At 37.1% G+C, this 18,557-nt stretch overlaps 1 protein-coding gene across 1 annotated transcript in view; it reads left to right on the forward strand.

The window, feature by feature from the left end:
• The window catches only part of ERCC8 (ERCC excision repair 8, CSA ubiquitin ligase complex subunit), a 32,037-nt gene extending 14,207 nt beyond the window's left edge, over window positions 1-17,830 (forward strand). Inside the window, exons 8-12 of the mRNA XM_075739437.1 lie at window positions 1,632-1,735; window positions 4,710-4,834; window positions 9,469-9,666; window positions 15,696-15,782; window positions 17,462-17,830. Coding sequence (XP_075595552.1) covers window positions 1,632-1,735; window positions 4,710-4,834; window positions 9,469-9,666; window positions 15,696-15,782; window positions 17,462-17,530 — 583 coding nt within the window. The 3' untranslated portion in view covers window positions 17,531-17,830. The remainder of the gene's footprint in view (window positions 1-1,631; window positions 1,736-4,709; window positions 4,835-9,468; window positions 9,667-15,695; window positions 15,783-17,461) is intronic.
• Window positions 17,831-18,557: the final 727 nt, after the last annotated feature.

Here is an 18,557-nt window from a genome sequence, read left to right on the forward strand (position 1 = left end):
TACTTCAGATTTCTCTGTATGATGCTCAGCTCTTCCATAGTTTTGTCAGGAGATTGGAAGAGTCAGAGAAGAGACATGTTTTCTGGGTGTCTTTCACATGCTTCAGTTTCAGGTGCTAGAGAAGATTATAAGCTCTTTCTTGCTAATTAGAACTGTCTAGAAAAGATTAGTCAATAGAAACTGCATCATCAAAAATGGACAACTGTAGATTTTTATAATAAGGAAGCTCTTTCTGTGCCTTTGTTAAGAATATTTCAATTAACTACCTGAAGTTTGTTGCTCACTTTACAGTCAGCTCAAACCTCAGTGATACCTCTGTTCATGATCTTAGAATATTTATTTGCAGCAGTCATGTGTTGTCAGCATATTCAGTTGGCATAACACTTGGAAGTTAACAGAATCAATCTGTAGTGGAGTGGAGCACAAAAGAACAAATTAGTTACTGGCTTTGTCAGATATAAACCAGATAAGGAATAACAGTTGGTTTTGCTTTGGTCAGTTGGAATATATATACTATATATTTCTGATATTAATGCACTGATCTAACTTGAGAACACACAGGGAAAAGCATGTAGTACTTCAGTTAGAAGACTGCTTATCTGAGAATCCATTTGGGTATATTTTCCAGTGGTAGATCAGAGATGCAGTTGGTTTTGTTCAGCTGGGGTGAAAGGTGATCTGTGTTTTGTGGGTTTGGGGTTTTTTTTCTTTCATCGAAACAATGGTTAAGTTGCTGGGAACTGTCCAAATAGTTTCAGTAAATGCATTTACACTAGTGACCTAGTGCATGGGAAGTGGTCTTTTCTATGAATTTACTTCCTGTCTATACCTGGGAGTCTTGTGATGCACACAGAAGTATACTACTGGTGCTCAAATCAAGCTGCACATCAAGGTGCTATACAAAGTGCACTGCCTGCCATGTTGCTCTCTAAGTATGTGCAGTGTGCCTACTACCATCAGTCAATCATAGCATGTGTTGGTGGCAAAGACGCAGCACGAGCAAAACATGAGCTTACAGCCTGGGAACCAGAATGAATCACAGCAGCCTGAGTCTTGGTCTTTCCCTCCTTGTGCTACCCTGGTAGTGTAGACAAGAGCCAACTAGTTCCTACAGAAGCAAGCTCTCAGTGTTTCTCTGCCATAGCACTGCATGGTAACAGAGCATAGAGACCCATCCAGCTTATGTATATGTAGCCAACCTATGTACCAGTCATACTGTAGATCTGTGATAGCAAGAGCCTGAGTTCCCAGACAACCATTACAGATAATGCTGGAGTCTGTAGCTACAGTTTAATCAACAGAAGAATTAATAAGTTTATTCCCAGTCTGTGTATGTATGCAAGGGTGTTACGCCGTAGACAAAGAGGGAATTGTATTGTGTTGTAGACAAAGATTCACTTTTAGGTCCTTGTAGTGTACCAGTTATATTTATTAATTCATGTGAATTAATGTCTGAAGTCTGTCTTAAAAATCTTTTCATGAAATTCTGTTAGCTTGAATGTGACTGCATGATGAGTAGTAGTTCAGAATAATTGCAGGACCAGGGAGAGTGCCAGGTGGGTTGCCTAAAGACAATTATTGATCTAGGGTGCACACAATTTCCCTAATGTATGCAAATCTGGTTTTCTTAGTGCTGACAGTAGAGTAAAATTATGGGATGTGAGGAGAGCATCTGGATGTCTGACTACACTTGATCAGCACAATGGAGAAAAGTCCAAAGCATCTTCTGAGGCAGGTAATACAGAATATAACTGGTGGTAATCCATATGTAACTAGAAGCATTCTTAAATTTCATAAATGTGTTGAATACTGAGACCAGCAAGGAGAGTAGTGATAATCCAGTTGTTATCTACTGCGTAACACAGGCCATTGAATTTTATTCAGTTACTTCTGTTATAGAGACAGTGTTTGTGGTTGGGGATCTTCTTTAGAGACATCTCCTTGGCAACCGTATTGTATCTGTTCTGAATGGTTTTTTACCCTGAAATGGGAAATTTTGCCATCAGTTTTATGGGCAGAAGAATGCATTCCTGCTGTAGATTAGGTTTCTTATAAACAGCAATCACTTCATAAGCTGTTCCAGTATTTAATTACCCTCCTTTAAAAGCAAAGGCAACACAAACAAAGCCCACAAAAACACATTCCTTTTTTTGTTTAAATTAGTCTTGCTTCCAGTGCAAGCCTCTAGAATATTTTCTTGTATGTGGTGCAGTAAAATCAATTAGATTTCCTTTATACTGCATAAAGTATATAACAGAATATAAATTTATGACTATATTTAATTTTACAGGAAACTAAATTACACTGTTATCTCAGTACAGTCAAATGCATTAACGGTGCCTTGTATCAATTGTTATTATCTACAACTTTAACATTTTTCTGTATCTTCAGGTCACATTTCCATACCTAAAAAAAATAATCTAACTTCAAAGGAAGCTTCTGAACTTTAAATTGTAGTTTATTAATTTTGGTCAACTCTAGACAAAAGATATTTAATTTTGGCTGGCCAAAAAAAGTACTTGAACAGTGGCTACTCTGAGGTAGAAATACGTAGTATTCGGAATTAAATCACAAAATAGAAACTGTGTATCATGTCTCTAAACAAAGGGATTTGGATAGCATAAATCATAGTGATTAAAGCTACAAGTCAGTCTAACTTGTTATGTTTCTACATGCAACTTAAATTGCATGTAGAAAAATACATGCAAATGTCTGTAATGTCAAACTAATTTTCCAAAATGTACAGTTAGAGGATAAGTATCTGTTTTAATAACCATGCTCTCTTCTATGTAAATTGTAGTATGGTAATATAGATGTTTGGTTTTGACAATTTTAAACTTCATTGACATTTGAGAAATTAGATGAAAATGCTGTAAAGAAATCTAAGACTTAGGAAAAAAGAAAAAATTGGATAAATTTTTTGTTTATGAAAAACAAAATTCTATGTAACTCCCAACATGAATAGTGCAATTTTAATATACATTCCTTTGAATGGAACAGGATGCCGAGAGAGGTAGTGGAGTCTCCTTCTCTGGAGATACTCAAAACCCACCTGGACGCCATCCCATGCAACCAGATCTACATGATCCTGCTCTAGCAAGGGGGTTGAACTAGAGGATCTCTAGAGGTCCCTTCCAAACCCTACCAATCTGTGAATGATGTGTTTCCTTCAAACACAACAACTTTCTTTTCAACTTTATTTCCCTGTCTCACATGTTCAAGATGATTTTTTGTAATCTAATGGCAATCAGATAGACTAGGATATTAAATATATTGAAATATAGCTGAAGTATACCAAATGCAGCTAACAATATTTTTTTAATAAAATCTTTGAAAAACAAATAACACTTTTTACCTAAGAGGTATGGCTAAATTGCGTACTGCAGTATAATGCAGAGATACCTTACCCATTGAACTGAGTTCCAACTCCACTGAGTTCATTTATGGGCACCATAATTAAGTTTGCTGTGGTAGCACTGAGTTGGATTTTAACTATGATGTTAACATACTTAAGAATGTGCAGTATTGCAGGGTGAACTCAATGGAATTAATTTATAGTACACTATAAACAGTATAGAATAGATATTCAGTTGGAAGGGACCTACAACGATCATCCAACTGCCTGACCAATTCAGGACTGACCAGAAGCTAAAGCATGTCATTAAGGGCATTGTCCAAATGCCCATTAAACCCTGACAGGCTTGGGGCATCAACCATCTCTCCAGGAAGCCTGTTCCAGTGCTTGACCACCCTCTCGGTAAAGAAATGCTTCCCAGTGTCCAGTCTAAAACTCCCCTGGTGCAGCTCTGAGCCATTCCCACATGTCCTGGCACTGGGTCCCAGGGAGAAGAGCTCAGCATCTCCCTCCCCACTTCCCTTCCTCAGGAAGCTGCAGAGAGCCATGAGGTTGCCTGTCAGCCTCCTTCTCTCTAAACTAGACAAACCCAGAGCCCTCAGCCACTCCTCACAGGACACATCTTCCAGCACTCTCACCAGCTCTGTTGCACTCCTCTGGATGCATTCAAGGACCTTCACATCCTTCTTAAATGGTGGGGCCCAGCACTGCACACAGTACTCAAGGTGAGGCTGCACCAGTGCTAAATGCAGTGGGATAGTCACCTCTTTGCCATCTGGTTATGCTGTTTGATGCACCCCAGGATGCAGTTTGCCCTCTTGGCTGCCAGGGCACACTGCTGGCTCATAGTGAGCTTAGCGTCAAACAACCACCACCCCAAATCCCTTTCTGCGGAGCTGCTCTCCAGCCGCTCCTCTCCCAGTTTATACTCGTGCCCAGTGTTTCTTCCTCCTAAGTGCAGAATCCAAATTTGTTCTTGTTAAACTTCATCCCACTGATCATTGCCCAATGCTCCAACCTATCTAGATCCCTCTGCAAGACCTACTGTCCCTCAAGAGAGTCAACAGCACCTCCCAGTTTGGTATCATCAGCAAACTTGCTAACGGTGCATTCAACTCCTGCATCCAGATTGTTGATAAATGTACTGAACAGAACTGTCCATAGAATTGAGCCCGGAGGAACACAGCTAGTGACCAGTTGCCAGCCAGATGCTTTTATAAACCAAGAGTTAAATTATTAATTTACTGATATGTTACCATTTAAACAGCACTTTCAGTACTGTACATTGAAATAAAAATTTGTATACAAAATAGTAATTCTGTAGAAATCTGAACCAGCTCTTTTTTCCTGACAGCAAACACTGCTCACAATGGGAGAGTTAATGGTTTATGCTATACAAATGACGGACTTTATCTGTTGACCATTGGTACCGATGATCGGATGCGACTCTGGAACAGCTCCACTGGAGAAAACACGTTAGTAAGTTTTCAAGGATCTTTAGTTATGTTTTTACTTGCACTAAATTTTAGAAGATTTATAATTAGTGCAATTGTCATTACAACTTCAGATATTAATCTTAATAAAGGATATAGCTGCTTAATCTCACCATTAGAAGATTTTGTGAGCATTTTTTCCAGATTTCTTTTCTTATTTCTACTTATTATTAAAAAAAAAAAAACAGAATATGAAGAACCCTCGATCTACTTAAAGATTGAATATGGTAGCCTTAAGTTTGTTAATTTGTGAGTGTAGCTGAAAACGCTTCAGACATTAATGAAGACCTTAATATGCAGTGACTTGGTAAATTTTTATTTTATTTTTTTTAAACTATTCATGGTCAGCATGCTATCCACAGGGCAGTTAGCCATACCTGAGAGTTTCACTGAACGACTGCCTGGCTTTCTTGCAAATTCATTTTTGGTTTTTGGGTATCTATCTTGTAGAGTTTTATAGCAGTGTTAAAAAAGCAACTAAACAGAGGAGGGCAGAATTAAATCTTTCTATGGCTTGTTTTTTCCTGAAGGTTCCTATTTTAATTTTCTGTTCAGTAAAGAAAATTGTTTCCTATGTTTATTTTGAAAGAAGGACGTACTAGGTAAGTCAGTTTCCATCGGATTTTAGCCAATAGTGATTACGGTTTGTCATTGCTGTCAGGAAAGGAAGAAATTTTACTCTACCTTAGAAATCTTTTACTTCTGCTGCTTAGTTTCAGAACACAGCAAAAAGAATTCCTCATAGACATTTAAATAAAAGGACTTTTCTATCTCCATGCTGCCCATAATTGCCAGCTTGTTCTCAGCACTTCATATACAGATATCTTTCTGTCTTCAAATCACCATCACCAAAGTAGATAATACAGTTTGTTCACTCTCCTGTCACCAGCTGGATCACTGTTTTTTGTTTTTCTGTGCCTGTTAGTTCATTGACTTGTTTTGTAGGCTATTTTACAGTTTTCTTACTTGGCGTGGAATAGCTTGATTCTGCCTTGTTTTTTCAGTTATATTGTCCAGAGAATACCAGATTTTTGCACACTGTCCAGAGGTATTCCTTAAATAAATAAATTTTAAAACGCTTTGAAATTTTAAAATAAATAAATGCATATACAGGTAATACAACTTCACATCATAGTCTTTTTGTTTCTCCTGCTAGTCAGTCCTTTTAATTTCCATAATTTTTTTCTATGCCTTTCAAAAGGTGCAGAAATTAAGCCATGCATATGAATTGTTTTGAGCAGTGAGCCAAATTTGGGACCTAGTGGATTGTTTCAGTTAGTAAGAGAAATGAATGTGGGAGTGATACACACCTTGCATCTGTCCTTTATGAAAAAAAGGAATAGAAAGTCCTGATTCACTGCGTGTAGGAAGAACCAAACAGAAGCAAGCACATACTCTGTTTTGTGTATGTGCTCAAAGGACAAAGCCAGTTTTTAAGATCTTTCTTCAGTTCTTGTTTTGGCAGCATACTTTCCATTGCTCCTCTGTCAAGCAGAAACGTTTACACTGGGTATATCCATATAATTTACTTTTCCCAGCCCCTGCTCCTCCCTTTCATTGTACATGCCTTTGTTATGAGCAATGTAAAGGAGTTTAATTGCTCTTTATCACCAGAGTAATATGGCTCTTAAAACAACTAGCATGAGCAAGACTTAACACAGCGAATATTTACAAACACTGTCCTTAGAGAATGAGCAGTATTATCTACAAAGGACATGACACAAAGTCCACATCTCATGAAAATATCCTCTCAATATGAAAAAATATCAACCTACTTGTATGTTAATCAAACTCTCTTTGTATACATTTTTATGATGATTGTGAGAGATTTTCTCAAGACTCCTTTTTACTATACTTTTCTTACCTAAGTGCTCTTTGCTATGAAAGAGCATACTTTAAAAATAGAGCAACAAGTAGTCTTGTTTCTTGCCTGGCTCATGCTGACTGATGCTTATATTTGTCTCAAACTTTGGACTCAGGCAACTGATGTGTTATGGATCAAGAACCTGACAAAGCAAGACATTTATATTAGAATATTTATCTGATAAACTTTATGAATCTGTTAGCTTATAGTCACAAGATTTCACACTTGGGATTTTTTTTTTTTTTTAAACTATAGGCCATGAGGTTTAGGTAGGGGGCTTTAAAATTAACCCAGAGAGTTTTGCTAACATTGTACATATAAGCGAATCTCTGGTTTTCAGTGGAAATTAAGATCGTCGGTTGTAGGACAATACTATTTGAAAACAAAATATTTTTTATATAATGCTATGTAGTATTAATGAATTTAAATTTAAAAAGCTGTTATTTTTATTAAAAATATACTTATTTTAAATAATAAAATTATGTGTGAATTTCAGGTGTTTGTAGTGGACTTCTCCCTTTTCATGAAAAAAAATATATGTATGCTTTAATTGTCAAAATTCTGATGTTTTGTTTTAATTGAGTTTCTTTAGAGGTAAGCTATAGTGTTGTCATGAGTATATTTCTGTATTTTCTCATGAATACGCTCTTGATGCCTCTAGGACCTATTTAGACTGATATATCCAACTGGAATATTTCCTAGCATGTTTAGAAACTTTCCACTTTCAACCTTTGGTGAGATTTTTATCCATATAGGACTTGTCAAGAGCTTGAAATGTACAGACGCTAATAAGCTATACTTTTTGTGCTATTTTTATTTGCAAGGCTTCCCACACACCTCACAAGACAGGTCTTAGAAATGTAGCATTTGCTCCTATCCCAGCTGCCCTTATAGGGAACAGTATTGAATTTCTCAGTGGTGATTTAGCTTTGATTAGAAGATAGGCTTTTTTATCACTGTTAACTAGTACATAATAATTTAGCAAGTTATTCTTTATTTGCTTCTCCTTCATGAGTCTCTTCTTAATCCCTTTACTTCACCATTTGCTTATGCCATCATTCTGCTTACCCTTCAGTTGTTTTCATACTGCCTGTTCATCTGCTGTTTCTTAGTAACTTGTGAGGGAGAAATGCAGAATCCTTCCTTACATTGCAGATGTTTTTCATCTCTTCCTTCTTTCCTGAGCAACGGATCACTTGCTAAGAAATCCTTAGGGCTAGTTCTTGCGTTGTCTAGACTGATGCTTCTGTTCTTTGCTGTCCTACTGACGTATACACTTCAGAAGTGTAGTTTTCTGCAATATCAGTTGACTCTGATAAACAAAGGGCCCTTACAGGGTAGAAGGTAATGTAGATCAATTTTTCTTTAAGGACTAAAGTCTTGCAGCATCGGGACCAGTACTGTTTAATATCACTAGTAACATAGATCGAGTACACCTGCAGCAAGTTTGCAGATGACACCAAGCTGAGTGATGCGGTTGACACACTTGAGGGATAGGATGCCATTCAGAGGGACCTGGACAAGTGTGAGAAGTGGGCCCATGTGACCTTTGTGAAGTTCAGCAAGGCCAAGTGCAAGGTCCTGCATGTGGGTCAGGACAACCTTCAGTATCAATACAGGCTGGGGGATGAAGGGATTGAGAGCAGCCTTATGGAAGGAGGACTTGGGGGTTCAGGTGCATGAAAAGCTGGACATGAGCCAGCAATGTGCTCTCGCAACCCAGAAAGCCAAGTGTATCCTGGGCCACATCAAAAGAAGCGTGGACAGCAGGTCAAGGGAGGTGATCCTGCCCCTCTACTCCGCTCTGGTGAGACCCCACCTGGAGTACTGTGTCCAGCTCTGGGGGCCCCAGTACAAGAAAGACATGGACCTGTTGGAGTGGGTCCAGAGGAGGACCACGAAGATGATCAGAGGGATGGAGCATCTCTCCTGTGAGGACAGGCTGAGAGAGTTGGCATTGTTCAGCCTGGAGAAGAGAAGGCTCCAGGGAGATCGGATTGCAGCCTTTCAATACTTAAAGGGGGCTATAAGAAAAATGAGGACAGACTTTGCAGTAGGGCCTGTAGTGATAGGATGAGAAGCAATGGTTTTAAACTAAAAGAGGATAGATTTAGACTAGATATAGGAAGAGATTTTTTTATGATGAGGATGGTGAGACACTGGGAGAGGTTGCTCATAGAGGCTGTAGATGCCCCATCCCTAGAAACATCAAGGCCAGGTTCGACAGGGCTCTGAGCAACCTGATCTAGTTGAAGATGTCTCTGCTCCTTTTAGGGGAGTTGGACTAGAAGACCTTTAAAGGTCACTTCCATTCTATCATTTGTAATTGTATACTGTTGTGCATAAGGAGTTCTTTTAATCGTTTCAGTATCTAAGAGAAAATTATTGTGTTGGATCATCTAGCAAGATGTTTAAGGCGGCAATTCCTGAACCAGTTCTAATTTCAGGGATAATGTACGTGCTCAGTGTAGATCTGGCATGCAACGGTCTGTGTAAATTCTATTTGTAAGTATGGAACTGTTGATTTTTAGGCATATCTTTCTTTCCCTTTTTTAAAGTTGGTGTTAAGGAAAGTGAACTTTAATGAACAGAAAAAATTATTCTTTTGATTGACATCTGTAGTTGGAAATCAAGAGTTGTATTTACGTTGGAAAACTTTATTGGTTATTAAACAAGAAATGAAATTGACCTTTTCATGTAAAGTTATTTCCTGTAGTTATAATTAATAGCTAACTGCCTAATCCTTCATTTTACAGGTGAATTATGGGAAAGTCTGTAACAAAAGTAGAAAAGGACTCAAATTCACCATCTCTTGTGGCTGCAATCCAGAGTTTGCCTTTGTACCATATGGTAGTACCATTGCTGTTTATACAATTTTCACAGGACAACTGATAACTATGCTTAGAGGGCATTATAGTACTGTCGACTGCTGTGTATTTCAACCTAATTTTCAGGTAAGTAAAGTACAATGTTCCAGACAACTTGGAATATTTATGCAGATCGCCAACCAAAAGTATTAACTTTTCAGGGATGTGCTTCAATCAAAGATCTTGACACAAGAGGCAGTTCTGTGGCTTACATGTCAAGCAAGAAATGTTTGGTCAATTTCTTGGGACGGGCCTTTCTATATTGGGTTCCTTCCACTATTCATTTTGTCTTATGTAGGCAACTTTTCAATAAACCTATAGTAATTTTTTGTCTTATATTGTCATTAATAAGTTGTATGCGTTAAGGCTTTTGCCTGCTTTCTTTAAAGCTGAAGAGGAGGCATTTGTCTTTCTCTGAGACTAATCACAATAAGAAAGAATGTGAAATGCATTTGGGTGAAGTGCAGTAGTATCGCTCTCAGTACTGAGAAACCTCTCAGGTACTTTGCTAAGGTGATCTTGCTCAAGTGCTTGTAGTCATACCAGTCACTGAATCTATGAACAGTTGGATGAAGTGTTGAGAACATGAGGAGCTTCCTAAATTAATTTGAGAACACTTTACCTAAGAAATGTTATAGCATTGCAGGGACTCACAGTGCTGACAGCCGCCTTTTCACTGTTCCCTTTTTCCTTTTCCCCTGTGGTATATTTTTCGCTTGTAACAAATGACGTAAGGATAACAAAGCTTTATTTGTTATGAGATATTTTACAACAGATTGTTCTTATGGATTGTGGTGTGGCAAGAGTAGAGTGGATTTTAGTATGGATTTTAAGGCTGTTACATAGTTACCCTCTGCTGTTGAGGATTGTGATTCATGTTCCAGCTCCTTCTTTTTCATCTTTTGTTTCTGAAATACCAGGCAGAAATACTTGAGGCAGAAGGGGCCGGTGGGTATCTTTTCATGACCTCTCATATATAATAGAAGTTACTCTGGTAGCTTTTGCTTTGAGTCCTGTAACTTTAACTGAAACAATGTTTCCCTATCATTGAGCTGCACTTCACTGAAAGTTTTGGACCTGTTACAGATCAGGCGATAGAGCCCAAGCTTATAAGCCTTGCTAGACCTGGAGAGCAGTTCCGGCATGAATACGCAGTGAGATACTAGATGCACTGAAAGGTGGAATATTCACATTAGAGCTAAGGCACATCTTTTCTGGGCTGTTCTTGACTAGTTTAAAAAGCCCTTTGTGTTTTTATAAAAATAGTTTCCCAACAAAAGTGCTAGTGTGTTTATATTGTCCTCTTTGGTGTTCTTTTTAACAAGCCGAAGAGGTGCGCCTCATTAAATCTCACTGCAAATCATGTTTTTCAGCCCTGGAAATGCATATCTCTTTGTAATGTCACTCTCCTGGCTTTTAAGATCCTTAGAAAAGGATCACTCGTGTGAGTGTGCACGCAAGAACTGCATCAGTCACTATAGCTATAGGTTTATGTTGGCAACAACTTGATTTGTTTATCTGTTGTGATTCCTGACTCTCAGAATCACCCTTTTCCAGAGTTCAGTTCTATATTCTAGAAGTGTGACTGGATTTTCTTTTTCTTTAAATGCTCTGCTTTTAGTTGTATTAAATTGTTACTCTGATGGAATAACATTACTGTAGTCAGTGTGTTGAGACCAAATGTAGTGGTAGTGTTATTTTGACTGTTTGTGTTCACACGTCTACTTCCAAATGTCTCATTCTGTCTGAGACAATTAAGTATATTCATCAGTCTTCATATAATTCCAATAGAAATTATGATTTCCCAGTTAAAACTAATTTTCTGAGAATGCAGTCACTTGTAAAAATTATCGTTACCTGTTTTACTTTTGCAAGCGATATTGAATCAATATGTTACAAAGTTATTCATATCTGTGCATTTCTATTTTCAGGTACTAGTTGTTAATAAAATCAGTTTTGCTTGACAAAACCTGCTTTGTTGCAAACTGTTGACTGATGCTGTTTATATTCTTATATCTTAACTCTACAGTAACTGAATCTTTTAATCACCTTTTCCATTGTCTTGTCTTGTTTAGGATTAAAGAAATGTTAGTTCATTTGTATCTGTATCGTTCCACCTCCTTCCCTCCTTCCCTCCTTCCCTCCTTCCCTCCTTCCCTCCTTCCCTCCTTCCCTCCTTCCCTCCTTCCCTCCTTCCCTCCTTCCCTCCTTCCCTCCTTCCCTCCTTCCCTCCTTCCCTCCTTCCCTCCTTCTCTCCTTCCTCCCCTGAATGGCATACTAGCTCACTTCAGCTTTGTAGAATTTCAGTATGTATTAGAACATAACTTCTGTATTGTTTAAATTAATTTCATAGATAATTTTTCTAAGAGTCTCTGATATAAGTTTTATGCAGCTACTTGTGAAATGTGTAGCAGATGGCTTTCTAACATTTTTATTACTTGTTAGCACACTTGAAATTAGTACGCTATGTTCATATGAAATAAGATCTACATCTTTTCTGCATAGTTTCTATCATTTCCATCTATCAGTGAGTCTCTGTCTTTAAGAGTTTTCTTCCTAATAAGTCTTCTAAACTTTTTCTGCTGTCTTTAACATTGCGGAGTGATTTTTGTCCTTCCCATGTTGAGGGATATTAGTTGTTTAAGATAAATAAGTAAGTTTTAATTAGAATAAATTACTTAGGATTATAATAGTGTGATTTGTGCTGTTTGCTTAGCTTTACTTAGCATAAGTCACTAGATTTGCTGAAGCCTTTAGGCTGTGAAAGTTATTTTTCTTAGTAATTTTCCTAGCAGTTTTCCTAGCAGTTGATACAGTGCTGTGTTTAGTCTTTTAGTATAGTATAGGAAAGTATTTTGATATCACACTAATATTTTGGTAGTGTTTTTCCCAAGTCTGGGAACAGTTCTCCATGTTCTGCCAGCAAGGGCAGGTGCCAAAGGAGTGTAAACCAGATGATAAGGAGGCTCCAACCTTCAGCTGAAACTGCAAATCAACAAGATAATAGCCTGCCTGTCTGGGGACAGAAGAAGACTCCAATTAGATGTTAGAAGACCCCAGACCAAAAATCACCATTGGAACTAAAAGAGCTTGGACAGTGCGTGAAGGGCGGGTGTATAGATCACAAGTGTATAATTGCTCCGGGATTTCTTTGTTCAGGGTCCCTCTCTTTGGATGCACCCAACCCACGCTGTTCTTGCTGCTGTACCTTTCAATTAAATTAATTATTTTATAAAATCCAATACCTGAGACTCTGCTGCGGGAAACCTAGGATCAAGCCTGAAGAAGAAGGAAACGTGCCCAAGAATAAGTGTGCATGTGCACACGACACCATGAATGGTGTGTGAATGCTCGGGCAACAGCTCTTCCTTTAACACCCCAAATCTGGTTCTTAGATTTTCTTACTATTTTCTTCTGTGTTCAGAACTCTCATTGATATTGGTTGATGCCAGTCCCTCATGTTCTTTCTGTTCATTAACTGTATTTTAATCACTATCTTTGTTTGACCTCATAACTGGAATAGGCTCTAAAAGGAACTTTAACTTCGCACCATTTATGTATTTGAGATGAGAAGTGTCTTCTCTGTGCTCAGAGCCATATAATCAAATATGATCACGAATACCCAAGCAACTAGCTATTTGCAATCCAGTGATAATTTGTCTTTATGTGTTCTTATGAGGTCCAAATTAATTAGCAGGTTTGTGTGGAATACCTTTTGTGTTTGAGATATTGTGTGGAGCTCTCTCCACAGAATGGTGTGAGATTTAGTTAATATGTGTGTATATATGCCTTTTGAGATCCTGGGAATAGAGCCATAAAATCCACTATATTATTGTTGGCCTAAATTGTTCTTACATAAATATGTCTGTAAAGTTAATGAGATGTTAGTCTGCTTGAGTAATAAGAACTGCAGAATTCGGCCCTTTAATAAGAGCCATTAATTTAATAGGAGGTAGGTAATTCCAAGGGTGGTATGGAAAAGGAAATCTTCATTGTGCAATCTCTTAGATGATGTTTACTGTTGGATCTAGTATGCTAGATACCATTGTGCCATATTAGCTGCTTAAAATAATTCAAGTAAACAAACAAGACCTGTGTTTCCCTTTCATAAAAATAAATGGAGTAAAGCACCATGCATGAATAACATGTTATGAAATATTAGGGAGACATCAGGAAACAAATTTGCTTTACATTTTAGCTACTTCTGTTGCTCAAGAAATGCCAGTGACATCTGCAAAGGTATTTGGCAGATCCAGTGATAGGCTAGTAAGTAAAGATAACTGAAAGTCACATTAGATTTCATTTGCAGTCTGTCCTCGGAGTCTTAAAGCATAATATTTCCATATATTGTACTACAAACATGCATAAAGCTTATGTGTATGTCTTACACTGTAGCATAAAAAAAACGTGAAGCTCACTGGCTCTTCTTTTGACTGTCTTAAGGTATGAGTCACCATTTCAGGTTGTGATACTTACAATTAATTGTAAGTATCACTCAATGCACTGGATATTAACTGAAGATCTTGCAATGCCAGGATCAGAAAGTGAGACAAGTGGTAATAAAGATTAAATGGAAGTATGCTGTCACTATGACATTGCTTGCAATGAGAGATTTTGGCTTGGGAAGAGGTTTTAAAGTTCTAGACATTTTCAGTATCCTGTCAAAGACAGGAGGCCCAAGTAGAGTCCATCTGACAGAATAAAGTGGGATTTGACAGAATAAAGTGGGATTTGACAGGATAAAGTGGGATTTGACCTATACCTTGGTGTAACTTGGACCTGTCATGGTTTAAGCAAGATGAGTAGGATGTTTCTATCTCATAAAGTTATAAACACTAATCTTGTATGTGTTTTATGCATGAATAGCTTCATGCATGGGAGCAGTTTTACAAAAGTGAGTATGCCAGCTCTCTTGAACAAGATTACCCACATAAATGGGTATTTATAGGAATTAGGCATTAAGTCCCTGAACCAACTGTCAGCATAATTCATGCAGTTGTAGAATTAAATATATATAATATAGGAGACTTTCTGCAGAGACAAAATTTTAATAGTTTATTGAACTTCTTTTGAATCAATCTATTAAAAATGTGCACATATGCACAGAGTTGCTTGTTTAAGTGTAAAAGTCAACATACTTAAATAGTGGCAGCCTGAGTACAGAAAAAATATATGTTTCATTTAAGCAGTTTAAATGCACAGCAATACTCAAGTGTTGTCAGACATTGTAGATAATATGCAGGAGTGTGATTCAAGATTGAAGATATAGGAGAATATCTTCATGTATGTTCATTTAGCATTTTGGAAAGTAGAAACATTATCAGCACAAAATTTACTGCAAAGATGGCGCAGTATTTCTCATTAGCAAAATTTCCTCAGTTTAAAGTGACAGAGAAGTCTGTATTTGCTTTAATAAAGAACTAAGAAAGCTAAGCTATATTTGACTGTTAGCTGTTTTGGTGTGGAGACTGTTTGCTTCCATGTGTTTGCAGGGTGCCTTGCACAATGGGATCTCAGTCTTTAGTTGTTACCATAATAAATAGAGTTATTTATATTAAAAATAATAAATTGGTCTTTCTGATCTGTGCCTTCCCAACAGGATACAGGCTTCAAATTGCTCTTTATGTGTTCTTTTCCTTCCCCAGGCATACTGAAACTATGTTTGCTTAATACTTCTTTGTTCCATACTTATACACCCTTCTAACATGTATTACTAGCTGCTTTTGAGTTGATGAATATTTTTTAATTATAATAAAAAAGTCTTTCCCTTTTTTTCCTTACTTTTCCATTGAACATAAATCATCTCTTAAGCTTTCTAACTGTTAAAATAGGTGTCTTTTCAGGAGATATGATAGAGGAAAGAAGAAAAATGCATTTAAGCAATAAAGTTCATTTAAATGTGGGTCGTGCTGTTTTGGTGAGCAATCTGGGAAAAATATAAAAGCTTATTCATTTTGTTTTGGCAACTGTTTATCAAGATTATAGTACAAATTAGGAATTGTATATTTGACATTATTTTTTAATAAATGCTTCATACACTTGTATTTCCCAACATTATTTCTATGTCACTGTTCAGTAAATTTGTGTAAAAGTAATTTTTGCTTGCTTTCTTTAAGGAACTTTATAGTGGTAGCAAAGATTGCAATATCCTTGCATGGATACCAGCTCTTCGAGAGCCAGTTCCTGATGACATTTCTGAAAAGGTAATGAATTTGTGAGTTTGAACTATGCTTTTTATGACTGTTATACTTCAGGGGTGGTGTAGAAATTAAATATGAAGTATGTGTTTTAGCATCAAAATTTGTAACAGTTCGTAATTAAGAGAATCACCTGTGCAATCTTTTGATCGTTTGAGGATGTTTTCTTTCATAGTCTAGTAAATTCTTTTGCAGCCTTCTGGCTTCTCACTTAATTAAAAGTAGTACTTGTCATTTGACTATCAGTCTTTCAGCGTCCTTAATTTCCAAACTGTTTTCTGTAGTTTATGCTATTTTGGAATTGGAAACATGCCAAAGATTGTATTTTAAATTTATTAAGAATATACCGTATATTAAACAGTAAGATTAGGGATGCCACACTTCATACATAAATATTTTTGATGCAGAAATATAATAAAGAAGATTCTAAATGAGGTTATTTTAGTGTCTGAGACAAGACATTCAGGATCATATATAAGATGTTTTCCAAGAGAGTACTGTCTCCCTCTTCGTATTGCAGCTGGGCAATAAAAATTTCAGTGAACAGTTTGAGGGGGAATAATTCTAGATTTTAAGGATCTGAGACTATTCACAGAAACAGAGTCTGGCAAACTGTACTAATATTAAAAAATCTGGATACATTAATGTTTTGGCTCATAGCATACAAAAATTCCACTTTTTAAAATTTCTGAAATGTTCCATTTTGGATGAGGAAGTGATAGGAAGCATGCAATTTCTGCAACATTTGCTTTGCTTTGTAAGACAACTTATTTCAAAACTATCCTACACTTAACCAAAGAAGAAAAAATTATTTTCAAAGGTTAGCTACCCGAAACCCAAAATGTGTTGTTGACCTGAAATGAACATTTTTGCTGTAACTGAGAATTTTGATATGTGTGAATTGTTTTTTCTTAGTCTGAAAAACAAAAACAAACTTACAGCAACAATATTATTTATACAGCTCTGATTAGGACTGCCCCTTTAAATTTGACATGGTGGAGGTATGTAAGATGTGCCATTGTTTTGAAATCTGTTAAGCTACAGCTGCTCTTTGCAAATGTTGTAGATGAGCACTGCCTCTGAAAGCGGCAGTTCTGCTGTCCGTAGGACGCTGGTTCCGGCTCCCTCTCATGTGCTAGAGCAGCCATTTGAGTGCCTGTATAACCAGAATGCGAACCCAGGATAGAAGCAAACAAGAAAAAAAAATTTACTCCAAGTCAAAACTGTGATTCAGTGGACTGCATAGCTGCACAAATCCTTTAGCTTGACCCTATGGGGGCTGAGGTGAGAAATAGTTGTTGGATGTGGATAGAGGCCAGGACAATTTCTTGAGACAGTAGTGCTCAGTTACGCTGGGCCAGGGAAATTATGACTTAAAACCAGTGACGCAAAACAATTACAGTAATGTTTATCTGTTATATTTTATACCAGACATTTGTAAAACTTCCAGTCAGTGTTCCAGATATTTGTTGTTGTTGAAATTGGAATTAAAGTAATATTTTTTTTTCATAATTTATTCTGTCTCTAATCAGCAGAATGGCCAAAGTGGTTAAAAAGAATCCAGTATCCATGAGAGACACAATAGTTTGTCTATCTATAGTTATTTAAGAAATGCCTTTAGCATTGCCCTTACTTGATTTTAGTATTTTTACTTAAACCACTGAGAGAGTTTTTATTCTCTTTAGTCTCTACCTCAACAGCATCTAAACCCAGCATATGAAGATGCATGGAGCAGCAGTGATGATGAAGGCTGAATTTCAGTTATGTGCTGATATAAAATTGACATCGAGACACTGCGTTCATGGACTTTATGTATGGAATTTGATGTTGTTGGATTTATTATCACTGGATTTTTGGAACAGTTCTGCTAAGCAAGGTTTTTCAGAAATAAGTTTCCGCAGTTCTCTGTGTTCTTTCTTCACTATTACAGTTAAATCTAAAGGATTACTTTTTCATGCTTACTGACTTTTATACTTTACACTGAGGCATTGGTATACTTTATTCAGTGTTGAACAGCTGAAAAAGGAAAAATAAAAGCCGTTGGGACCAGTTAATATTGCATTGTTTCTAGTATCACTAATACATAAGGATATAGTCCCTTTGTTTCCAAGAGATATGAGACAGAGGATTTTGCCTAAAGGAGGACTAGCTCAGGAATACTTTCAGCTATTTTTATCATTGTCTAGATGGAGCAGACTGTGTCCATTTTCAAATGCTAAAGTACTGTGGGAGCCAACAGGATTTTGTGCCTGTTCTTTTGCATTTTCAGTTTTGTGTAAGTTTCTCCATAAATGCAGTATTCAGTTCAGAAAGATAGCTGGGATCATGTGTTCAAGTATTTATATGGTGACCCCATCGACTAGTATCTGAATCTGTCCCAGAAAACTAAGATTAGAAACTAGTTTAATTAGAGTTTTTGTTGCTCCTGTTATGAGGTTTTTAAGATCAGTATTTTATGTATGAATCTCTCACACTTCTAGCCAGCGTGAAGAATTCCTGGACAGAAACAGGCTTGAGGTACAATACAAGGCAGAGAGTGGGTCACATTTCAAGTTAGAAACATCAAATGTAGTCCTTCAAGACTGTTCTCATCTGAATTTGCAGTCCTAATGCCTGCTCTGTTTTGAAAGGGAGAGCTTTGTGGGGTTACTGTCTCATCTCAGTCAGTAGTTTGGGCTTCAGACATGGTGTCGTAATCACCAATCTGAGAGCTGAGTTAGAGGTTCCCATCAGACATAGATGCAGCTCTATAGAGGAGAAATTCCTTCTGAAACAGAGCAG

This window comes from Balearica regulorum, chromosome Z (assembly GCF_011004875.1).
Source record: "Balearica regulorum gibbericeps isolate bBalReg1 chromosome Z, bBalReg1.pri, whole genome shotgun sequence".
Taxonomy (NCBI): Eukaryota; Metazoa; Chordata; class Aves; order Gruiformes; family Gruidae; genus Balearica; species Balearica regulorum.